This window comes from Emydura macquarii, unplaced genomic scaffold, assembly GCF_026122565.2.
Source record: "Emydura macquarii macquarii isolate MOO-44397 ecotype Brisbane River unplaced genomic scaffold, CSIRO-AGI_Emac_v2 contig_2205, whole genome shotgun sequence".
Classification (NCBI taxonomy): domain Eukaryota; kingdom Metazoa; phylum Chordata; order Testudines; family Chelidae; genus Emydura; species Emydura macquarii.
In genome coordinates, this window is record NW_027132342.1 from 17,891,087 (window position 1) to 17,903,238 (window position 12,152).

At 47.6% G+C, this 12,152-nt stretch overlaps 1 protein-coding gene across 1 annotated transcript in view; it reads left to right on the forward strand.

Moving 5' to 3' along the window:
• Positions 1-3,049: 3,049 nt before the first annotated feature.
• The window catches only part of ADSL (adenylosuccinate lyase), a 39,722-nt gene continuing 30,619 nt past the window's right edge, over positions 3,050-12,152 (forward strand). Inside the window, exon 1 of the mRNA XM_067559545.1 lies at positions 3,050-3,354. Coding sequence (XP_067415646.1) covers positions 3,199-3,354 — 156 coding nt within the window. The 5' untranslated portion in view covers positions 3,050-3,198. The remainder of the gene's footprint in view (positions 3,355-12,152) is intronic.

Here is a 12,152-nt window from a genome sequence, read left to right on the forward strand (position 1 = left end):
GTGCCCGCCTGCATATTAGAGAACAGCCCTGAATTACAAAATATACTCACGTCATGCACCTTCCCAAACCATCCCACACAGATGTCGGTGAAACGACCCCTGTGATCTACAAGCCCCTGCAGGACCATGCAAAAGTACCCCTTGAAGTTGATATACTCAGCTGCTAGGTGGGCAGGTGCTAAGATAGGGATGTGCGTCCCATCAATGACCCCCCTGCAGTTTGGGAACCCCATCGTGGTAAATCCCTCCATTATGTCCTGCACATTTCCTAAAGTCACTAGCCTTCGTAGCAGAAGTCTATTGATGGCCCTGCATACATGAATCACTGCAATGCCCACTGTAGGTTTACCGACTCCAAATTGATTCCTAACTGAATGGTAACAGTCAGGAGTTGCTAGCTTCCAGAGAGTGATGGCGACTCTCTTCTCCACTGTCAGAGCTTGTCTCAAGCAAGTATTCACAGGCTTCAGGGACAGTGCCAGCTCCAAACACAGTTCCAGGAAAGTTACCTTTCACATATGAAAGTTTTGCAGACACTGGTCATCATCCCACAGCTGCATAACGATGCGGTCCCACCAGTCTGCTTGTTTCCCTGGACCAGAACCGGCGCTCCACGGACTGCAGATGACTTGTTACAGCCTGCAGCAATCATGAATTGTTCTGCTCGATGGCTTGTAGCAGGGCAGCCTTGATGGCATTACTGTTTTCTGTGCTTTGGCTGCTTGCTCTACTTCAAAAATACTTGATAAGCCGCAATGTATTTGTGATGCGCACAATAATAGTGCAGAGTTGAGTTGGCTCCATGTTGCTGCAGCAATGGCAAGTGCGGGGAGTAAAAAAAAAAAAGTGCGAAAATATTTTTCCAGTTCATTTGGGGGCAGAAGAAGGGAGGGGGAAGCAGCGTTGCAGCATGGGATGATGACACTCGTCCCAACAGCCACTGTGGCTAGTTGCCCTGTGGGATAGCTACCCACATTGCACTGCTTTGCAATTCAAATTAAGAGTGCTCAGTGTAAACGCAGGAGACCGGCGCAAACAGCGTAGTCTATATATGGTGCTGTGACTTCTAAAAATCAGCTGCTGAAAGTTGACAAAGTAAGTCGACTTCCCTCAGCAGTGTAGACATAGCCTCAGATGCTCACCTATGCTGGAAGAGATCCATCTTCACTGTGCCTGCTATTCTAGCACTCAAGAGAATCTCTCCATCTCACTTAAAAACATAGTTCACATGTACTATTGCTGATTTTTTTCATGCCTGTCTGCACATCCTCTCCCTCTAAGAATCTCATTGCCATAACTGCTCTTACATTGTGAAGAATTGTAAAAACAAGTAACATTACATTGCGATTTTATTCCACGGTGAGAGTTAAGTATCTGCTCCATTTCTTACCTATTTTGTACTATAACTCCAAGAGCAAAGTAGTTATTGGCAAGCAGCCATACAGAGCAGAGGTTCTGTGGCCTGTGCTGTGCAGGTGGTCAGACTAGATGATCATAATGGTCCCTTTTGACCTTAGAGTCTATGAGCCGATATACATTTTTTTAGCATAGAAAATGAGCTTTGTTTAGACTATGGACTCTTATCAAAATTTCTACTTTAGTTCTACCAGTGTTAATAGTGCTAGGAACTCCGGTAGAGAGAAGCTGCTGTCAATTTGTATAGTGTTATCTATAACTATGCTTGGCAGAATTCAACCTAAATTGTTAGTGGTTGATAAACATGGATTTCACCTGACGTTAGCAGTCCACAGGCACATTCTTCCCCTCACCTTGCACTTGCAGCAATCTAGTGTCACCCTAATTGCCTGCAACTGTGAAAAGGCAATACATAGATAAAGCTGAATCCCTAATTTCATGTAACTGACAAAATTAAAACAAAAATAAAAAGCTTAAATAAAAGTCAATACTATGTCACAATTACAAAAAAAAACTTGCTAAGTGTGTCTGCAACCTGGCTCAGAGCAGATTTCCCTGCTGCTATAGGTGGCTCAGTCCTAACGAATGCACTCAAGCTGTTCTAAGAGCCGAATACTTCAACTCAGGGGGTTGGAGGGATGCATGTGAATGAAATTAAATGTTAAGATAAGATTGTTCATGGTTGTTGACTGAAGTGTGACTGGATGTAAGGCGCCAGATGTGAAAGGGAGAATTGAGGGATAGCTAATTGTTTTCTAACACTGCTCTCACAGGCTCAAGCCCTTTAGCTCAAGCAGCATAGGCTGCAGCCAGCCCATTTGAAAGCGGAAGTGGGGAGGAATGGGCAGACGTAGCTCATGAATTAGTTGGTGCCTGGAAGCCCTCCGTGCTAAACAGAGCAGCAAGGAGGAAAAACCCAGGGAGGATGTGAGTGAGCAGTAATAAAGGAAGACAGAAAAAGAGAAGGCAAGAGGCTCTCGAAACTGGATTAATGTGCTGCTCTGATCCGAATTAACCCCGTGTAGACAAGCCCTAGCGGTGCCGGATCCCTCCCCTGCTCCTTGGTGGTAGCTGTTACCAGGCAGGGGGAAGAGCCCAGCAGGAATCTCCAGGAAAGGCTAACGCCAAGGGAACAGCGAGAGCCCCACCAAGTGCTAGGAGCGGGGCCTGTCTCCCTTCCACTGCGGCGGGTGTCGACTGGTGATCACACCACCCTCGGCTGCCTGCACCCGCCGTGCCGTACCGACCTCCTGCCGTATTTCACGCTCGAATGAAGATATTGTACGACGGTCGGCGTGACGACGCTCTGCCCTCCCGTCCCCCTCCGACCTCCTGCCGTATTCCACACTGGGGCGGGGGCGGAGATTTGCTATGGCAGGTCACTGCAAGCGGATTTGGGCTTCTTTGCAACCCGGCAGATTTTTTAGGGTCTTGTTTCCAGCCCGACAGCAGCAGGCTTGTCCTGGCCAGTCACGGCCCGTTTTCGCGTGGTTTTGGGCCGGTTGCGTCCTGAATTTCCGCCTTCCGGCGCAGGTGGCTGGAGCCGGAAATTCAAAACCCGCCATTTTGTTCCTGGGCAGCCCAACCAGAAATGCGAAATCCGCCATCTTTGTTATCTGGAAAAAAACGGGGCGGGTTGGTTGGTGATGGGCCGCTTTTTCAGGCGTAATTTCCGCTCCTGCTAAGGGCGGGTGCGTGTGTCCTGTCCTGTCCTCCCGCCCGCCCGGTCACTGTCGCCCGCTGTTCGCACAACGAACCGCTGCTGCCGGCTGTGGTCGGGCCATGGCGGCGCCCGGCGCTGAGGAGGATGCGTTCGGCCGCTACCGCTCGCCGCTGGTGTCGCGCTACGCCAGCCCGGAGATGGGCTTCAACTTCGGCGAGAGGAAAAAGTTCGGCACGTGGCGGCGGCTCTGGCTCTACCTGGCCCAGGCGGAGAAGGTACCGGCGGGACCGATCCCGGGACCGCTGCCCCTCGCGCCCGCCCGCCCCTCCCTGCTGCGGGGGACGTGGGGGCGGGAACCTTCCTAGCCCCAACGCTAGGGGTGCCGGCGTAGCTGCCAACCCCCCTCCTCCGCGAAGCGGCGCGTGACCCTGTTCGCTAGAGTGGGGGAAACTGAGCCACGCGGCCGTTCGGGGGCTGCCGCAGAGCCCGTGGCGGAGCCAGCAGTAGCGCGCAGCAGAGGCACGTCTCCTGTCCTCCGGAGCCGCTGCTCGCCCGCGCCCCCCGGGCGCTGAGTCTGTTGCTGCTCGACGAGCCAGGCCCTGGGGGGCGGCGTGTGGAAGGAAGGGGGAGGGGGGCTCCAAATGGCGCTGGCGGGGCTCTCTTGATTGCGGGGCCAAGGGGAAAGGCCAAATACATTCCAAGCCCTAGCGTAGGGGCAAAGGCAAGGGAGCACTCCCCCCGTGCCTTGGAGCTGGGTTACAGGCAGAAAGGACGGAATCTCCTGACCTCGAGGGATGAGATTAAGAAAAAGGAAGCTAGTTTGTGGACTGGGAGACTGACTCTCCCTGGGAGACGGGGGTGCTAATCCTGTAGCTGATTTTGACAAGAGGGGGAAATGGGATCCCAACCTGAGGAAAAGAGAAGGTAGCACAAAGGAGACCTCCGCTGACTGCGCAGGATACAAGGAGCGAAGCCAGAATCTGGTTGACACAGGTGGCTTTCTTCATCTTCACACAACTTTCCAGCTAGAGCTGGTTGTGCACAAAGCTCATGCAGGGAGCTAGTGGTTGAAGTTCAGTCCCTTCTTTGTCCTAATAAAATACAGAAGTATTGGCAAAAGTTAATGTGTTGCAGTTAACATACATTGCCCATCAGGCAAAACCCAAGATTGATCCTTACACTCCTCCACTGTTTCGCTCTTCACTGTACAATCTGCTGTGAAGATGATCTGCAAAGTGAGGGGGAGGAATGGATTTATGTCCTGTTTTGCATCTTTATGCTGTATAAAGAAGACCTGAAAGGTTTTTTTCAGATGATGTTTTTCATTAGAAGTCTAGGTTGGGAGAGTCTTTGGTAACTGGAAAGCTAGTGACTCTGTTAACTGGAGAGCTTTGAGCAGAGCATTGGACTAAACTACTTCCTGAGGTCCCTTCCAACCCTAATAGTCTGATTCTAGTGAACAATGACATCACGAGCCAAGAGTGATACCTGAGCAACTGAGATGGGAAGGAATTTTTATGCTGTTTTTAACATCTATTTAATGTCAATGACTTGCATTTTAGTTGAAATGAAGCTTTTATCAAAGATGCAGTACCTTCACTGCATCAGTTACCCACTTAGAGCTCACAATAAACTTCCTTGAGACCTCCTAGGGGTTCTCTAGCAAAAGCAGGGAGACCTGATTTGACATTCTTGAATTTTCTAAGGTAAGCAAAGAAAATCATAAGCAAAAAACATTTTTTGGGCCACCTTTATACATCATTAAAAGAGCAAAAGAAAAAGGGCACAAAACTAACTTCACATGCAGTTTTTTGCAGGTCATCTTTAATGCAGCATGTTGCCTCTTCAGAAAAGAGGTTATTGATCATGCTACCAAACTGGAACTTTCTGTATTACATACTCCCCCTGAATTCTCCACGCCTCCATGACATTGATTTCATAAAGCTACTGTAAACAGTTCTTATGGGAGGCAGTTTTATCTTCTGAGCCCTTCTTCCATTAGTGAGCTGCTTGCCTACCAGGGGACTAGGCTGACCTAGAATATTCTATTTAAAGTGTACTCACCTTGCTGTAAAGCTGTGCCATATGCAGTCATTAAAGTGCTCCTCAGCCTATGGCTTGTATGCAGCCCATATCTCTGGGATTAGACTAATCTTGGGAAGAGTGAACAGAATGCTCATCCTATGCCTCGCTGCCTGATACGTACACAGTAGAACAGTGAAACTGAAAAAACAAACTGTTCATGCTCAGACCACATCCTGTCAGTCCAAGCAGTTAGAAAGTGGAAATTGAGGGAAAGAGGAAACTTACAGGCTTTCTCCTAGCAGAGATGAGAGGGAGTGATTGGAAAAGACAGACTGTGCTGAATGGATTTGCAGAGAGCCAAGACATCAAATAATCCTAGAAGTGTAGGAGTGAAAGGGACTTCAGTAGGTCTAGTCCAGTCCTCTGCACTGAGGTAGGACTAAATATTATCTACATCACAGGTTCCCAACCTGTGGCACGCAGGCTTTCAAAGTGGCCCGCTGCTCCCCTCCCGCTGGCTGTATAGGGAGCCGCTGCCTAAGGACCCAGGTGGAGCACCTTGCCGTATGGCTAAAAGGCTGGTGCAGGCTCTTTGCTGCAGCCAAGGGGATAGGAGATCAGCGCGCTCCTCCCCCTGGCTGTAGCAGGGAGCATGACAAAGCATTCCGCCTGGGTCCATAGGCGCTGGGGTCCCTGCTGGAGCCAGAGGGAGAGGAGATCAGCGCTCCCCTCCCCCAGCTCCATCAGAGAGCAAAGTGCTCTGCCCAGGTCCCTGGGTGCTTGGGTTCCTGCTGGAGCCAGAAGGAGTAGAGCACTGATCTCCCATCCTGGCTGCAGAAGGGAGCCTCTGCCTAGGGACCCAGGTGGAGCACACTGTGCTACAGGATGGGTGCTATTTCCCTGCTGCAGTCGGGAATGGGAGATCAGCGAGGAAGGAGGCAGTTTCCTTGCTGAACTCCTTCCATCTGGCTACAATGTGTGTGGGGGGAGTGGGGGGCTGCTGGCAGAAGCTTGTGGCCCTTCAGGGTTGTAAAAATGATATCTGTGGCCCTCGAGCCAAAAAGGTTGGGAACCACTGATCTAGATCATCCCTGACAGGCGTTTTTCTAACCTCCCATGATGGAGGTTTTATAATCTTCCTAGGTACTTTGGTCCATTGCTTAACTACCCTGACAGGAAGTTTTTCCTAATGTCTAACCCAGAGGGCTTCAATCTGTGGGGCATGCCCTGGAGAAACATTGGGCGGGCGGGGGCGGCCAGGCGGGGGGCTGCCCTGGCGGGGGGGGGCAGGAGTGCCACCCAACCCCGCTCTGCCCCAGGCCTGGCTGTGGCTTCCCTGGCCTCAGCACCCAGTTGCAGCCTCAGCCCCCACTGCCATTTTGTATTTGTGCAGTTGATTAGTCCTGTCTAAGTGTAGTCACTTTGAGTTTCTCCTTATTGAATTTCATCCTTTTTAATTCAGACCGTTTCTCCAGTTTGTCAAGATCATTTTGAATTCAACTCCTGTCCTCCAAACTGCTTGCAACCCCTTCCAGCTTGGTATCATCTGCAGATTTTATAAGCGTACCCACTATGCCATTATCCAAATAATTTACAAAGATATTGAATAGAACTGGACCCAGGACAGATCCATGCAGGACCCCACTCAGTATGCTCTTCCAGCTCGATTGTGAGCCATTGATAACTACTCTCTGAATACAGTTTTCCAACCTTGTGTGCACCCACCATGTATTAGGTTCTCCCGTCTTATACCGTCATGACTTACCATGTTTGTGTTGATACATGACAAACACATTGGAGCACAAATTTTGCAGTGGAGTATTAGGTCAACACTCAAACCCTCATGGCTGTCTGTTCTTTTGTTCACTGTTATGGTGGCGCTCCAGTTTTGCAGGGCAGAGAATCGCTGTATGAGAAAGTGAACAGGCAATGCACAGTGTCATTATTGTGTCCCCTCTCTGCCCATGGGACCACGGCACTGCTTTGTTGCCTCATCACTCCTAGAGGAGAAGGTGTCTACATCAAAATGTGGATGCATTAAATGGGCACCTTCCTCTGAAGTGTCAGGTACTGGACATTGTCAAAGATGAGATCCTAGACTGAATGAGCCAATGGTCTCATCCAGTATTGTAGATATCAGACTAGATTATAAGGGCAATTCTCTGATGTGGTATTACTATGTGAACCTAGAGTTTTGGCATGGATTTCTCCAGTTGAGGACAGAACAAACCCTACTCCTAAACCCTGTGCTTATGGGTTTCCCTCTCTTTCTTTATCTCTGCCAGCTATCACTTTTCCTTCTGTCCTCTCAACATAGGGACTTTGATTCCAGTAAGTAGGACTTGTGTCTTCGTGATATCTTGAGTACCTTGGCCCCCGCTGGGAGGAGAGAGACTGTTATTTTTATCCATGTGTTCACATTCCTGAGAAGTTACAGCCTTCTGATGTCAGTCCTGGATTGGAAATGGAGTGGGAGTCAGCCACACTCGGCACTCGTTAGCTCTGTCATTGGTCAGTCACAGACTGTTGGGCACAATCACAAGCAGTTTCCTCTGCACTCCATCATGGGAGATATGCAGTATTTTTAGTTAGATTCCTATAACAGGAGACAACTAATGGGGAAGTGAAGTGTGGGAAACATTCACCCTATTACACTTATTCCCAACCTGTTTCAAACCATTTTGGAAGCAGATGGCATAGCCAGAACAATAACCCTATGTTGCAGTAATTCTGAGTACTAGGAAGATATAGTCAGGGATCTTAGCCTTTTTAAAGGTTTGGTGAGGGGTGGGGGGGAGTGTTACTGCTAGATACAAGCTTTCCTGTGAGATTTTAGTGAAGGGTAGGGACAAGTCAAACAAATGGTTTCAATGTCCACTTTACACATGGGAGAAACTTGGAAGCCACTAGAAACGTAAGACTTGCTATACTGGCTCAAACCAAAAATCCATCTAGTCCAATATTTTGTCTTGGACAGTGGCCAATACTAGCTATTTCATAGGAAGGTTCAAGAAAGCCTTTAGTAGGCAGTTAGGAGAAAAATTCTCTGAGCGCAGGTTATCCCATAACTTGCAACAGTTAAAAATTGGCTTGTGACCTGAAGCATGAGGACTTATATTTCTTCCAAAACTCAAATTTATTTTTGTAATGTATTTATTATTTGTATTACAGTAGCTTCTAGAGCCCCAGCAAAATTAGGGCTTCTGTAAATGTCTAATCTTTTCTGAATCTTGCTAAGCTCTCAACCTAAATGATATTCTGTGACTAACTTTGCATTGAATGAAAATATTTCCTTTTATCAGTTTTAAACTTGCCACCTTTCAGTGTCACTGAGTGTTGTCTTGTTCTGTTATAGGAAAGGATGTGTAGGTATTCCTGATCTCCCTTCTCTGTACCATTCGCTATTTTGTATTCTTGTTATCTCCTCATCAAATAAACAGTGTAATCTTTTCTGTCTCTCTTCATGAGTTTTTCATGTCCCGTTTTTGAATTCCTCTAATCCTGCCATCTCCTTTATCAGCTGGGGTGACGATGACAGAATAAGAATGGCCATACAGGGTCAGACCGATGGTCCATCTAGCCCAGTGTCCTCTCTTCCGACAGTGGCCAATGCCAGGTACATAATATACAATAATACACAATATAGTGCGTAATACAGTCATAGATTATTATAATATTACATTTTAGATGTGGAGAGGCTTTTGAGGAAGGGAATACAGTAGGCGCTTGTTTGCAGCAACACCTTGTAAAAGCAACCACTGCTTTCAAGCAACATATCCCCTGGGAACACTTCCTACTGTGAATTGCAGACACTCCCCATAACAGCAACAGCCACTTAGAAGCAATGTAGCAAAAGGGCACTGTCAGGTTGCTACTAATGAGCATCTACTCCTACAGATAGAAATAAATGCCCTTAGGTTTTGGAGAAACCCTGTGACCTGCCTGTGGAGAAGGTAGCTTTTTCCCCTTAGTTTGGTTAGATGTACAAGTTTGAGGGACATCTCACTTAGGCCATGTCTACGCTACAAAATTATGTTGACCTAAGTTACATCTTATACAGCCGCTGCAGTTATTACATTGCTTGTGCAAACTACACTCCTTGTGTAGGTGGTGCATGTCTTCACCGGAGCACTTTTATCGATGCAAAATGCAGTGCACCATAAGTAGCTATCCCAGTGTGCAACTTGCCACCATCCAGCACAGGGTGTATTGGGAAGTTTTTTGTAATGCCTCATAGGGCTGAAACAAGTCACGCAGGGGTGACTGGGAACATGGGTTCAACTTTCCATAATGCATTGTTCTCCATCATATAATTTCATCTGCATCCCATAATATTTCACACCTCTTTTCAAAATCCCCACACACCCATGCATCCCTCCTTATGGTACCATCTCTGACAGAAGCATGGAGCCTGCACAGCTCTGCACTATTGTCAAGAGCATTGCAAGCACAGGGCACCTGATCCTGCTGTATTTGCAGAGCTGCAAGAGGAGCTGTGGAGAACATGATGATTCCTTGGAGGCTAGACTGCTGTGGGACATAGAAACAATTTAAGGTTATTGATGGCATTCACAGAGTAGCTGCAAATGGTGGAGTGCTGGTTCTGAGTGTGAGAAACAAGCACTGACTGGGATCATCACATTATCATGCAGATTTGGGATGATGAGCAGTGGCTGCAGAGCTTTTGGATGCGCAAAGCCACGTTCCTGGATTTGTGTCCCAAACGCACCCCTGCCTCCAGCATAGGGACACCAAGATGAGAATTGTGCTGACAGTTAAGAAGCACATGGTGATTGGACTGTGGAAACTTGTAACCCCAGATTGCTACCATTCAGTTGGGAATCAGTTTGGATTCGAGAAATCCACTGCAGAGACAGTTGTTATGCAAGTGTGCAGGGCCATTAATCGCCTCCTGCTACACAGGACTGTGTCCTTGGGCAGTGTGCAGGACACAGTGGATGGTTTTGCAGCAATGGGGTTCCCAAATTGGTGGAGCAATAGACAGCAGACATTTCCCTATTATAGCACCAGACCACCTTGTCACAGAGTAAAAACATTAACAGAAAGGGCTACTTTTCTATGGTAATGCAAGCATTGGTGGATCACTGGGGACACTTTATCGATATCAGTGTGGGCTGATCAGGAAAGGTGCATGACACACGCATCTTTAAGAACACAAGACTGTTCAGAAAGCTGCAAGCAGAGACTTTCTTTCCCAACTGGCAGATTATCATTGGGAATGTTGAAATGCCAATAGTGATACAAGGGGACCCAGCCTATCCCTTTCTCCCCATGAAGCTGTACATCGGCCATCTCAACAGCACCAAGGAGCGCTTTAGCTACAAGCAGATGCAGAATGACAGTTGAATGTGCTTTAGTTGCTTGAAGGCTCACTGGCATTGTGTACTTACAGGACTGGACCTCAGTGGAAAAAAAATCCCAATGGTTATAGCTGTGTGCTGTGTCTTGCATAATATCTGAGTAGCAAAGGGGGAAAAGTTTATCCCGGGGTGGAGGGAAGAGGTGGATTGAGTGGCTATCTGCTGAATTTGAACAGCCAGATATAAGGGCTATAAGAAAAGCTCAATGTGGAGCTATATTGCTCAGGGAGGCTTTGAAAGACCATTTTAATAGGGGCCAGAGTAGTATGTGTTGCTATAGTGTGCTCTACCTGGCCTTGCTCTTTTGCAGCCTGATATGAATCTTGTAGTAAGTGCTGTATGTGTAGGAATATAACATTGCCAATGCACCTATTAATATAGTCGGAGAATGATGTTATGGGGTCTGTGACCAAATGAAGTAACAGAAAATCAGGGGTGTCAGATATGCTCAGCACCAGCCAACATATGCTGTGAAGCAATAAAGATGAATTACGTTTCAGAAAATAGAATTTTATTCTGCAACATGAACCACGCAAATAAAAAAAACATTTATAACTTTATAAAACTTAATAAATTAAGAGAACAGAACTTATAAAGGGGAAAGAACAGTCACTTCCATTTCAGGTACACCTATACCAACCGTGTCTGTCACAGGTCAGTGTACGTGCAGTTGTGATTGTCTTTCACATACCCCGGGTTTGATTGGTTGGGTAGTGCAGTGGCCCCTGATGCCATGTTTAATGTTAAGGAGTGGTGTAGAGAGGTCCTGATACTGAGTTTTCTGTGGGCTGCAGAGGGAGACGAGAACAGGATTCTTGGATCTGCAGGTCCACCACAGTCCGCAGCATCTTTGTTTGCTGCCTGAGAAGCCCCATTATATCCTGGTGTATCACCCTCTCCTTGTTCTGCTTGGACTTCTGAGCCTTTCTCCTCGCCACTCTTTCCTTTTCCACGCTGTATGCAAGGGTCGTCCTCCAGCCCGTCTTCTCATTCTCTGATGCAGCACAGTCTTGACGAATTTCCTGGAACATGTCATCCTGAGTCCTCTTCTTTCTCCTCATCTGACTCAGATGTTCTGTGTGTATGGAGCGGGAGACCCTCAAGGCCACAATTCCAGCACCTGCAGATACAACTCACAGAGGTACCATAGTCAGTGTATTCACAACAGAAATCAAACCTTAGGGTACTGAACTCACGCCCCTTGATCCCAACAAGTGTAAGTACTATCTTCTCACTTCTTGGGATTGATATATCACAGCACCAGTCACAGTATGAGCCATGGTGAGTATGGCCCTCGTGTGGGAAGGGATGCGGTTGTATAGGGCAATGGAATTGAATACTGGCATTGTTTTCCAGAGATGGTGGTGATTTTACCTGATATCTCATTCCAGAAGGTAACATAGAGAGAGCATAGCTGCCTGTGGCATCCCAATACCATTCGGGCCCGTATGCTGCTAGCCTGTGTACTGCAGTGGTGCCTGCTGAAGTAATCGCTGACTGGAGTGGGAAAATGTCCTACCGTGGAAAAAATAAAACCCCCTTCCCCAGAAACCTTCAGCAGAGGATTGCAGAGTACCTCCATGAAAGCTTCATTGCGATATCTACGTAGGATTCACAGGACATCCCAATGCACATAAACAAACTGCTCTGCTTGGCCTCTCCTCCTT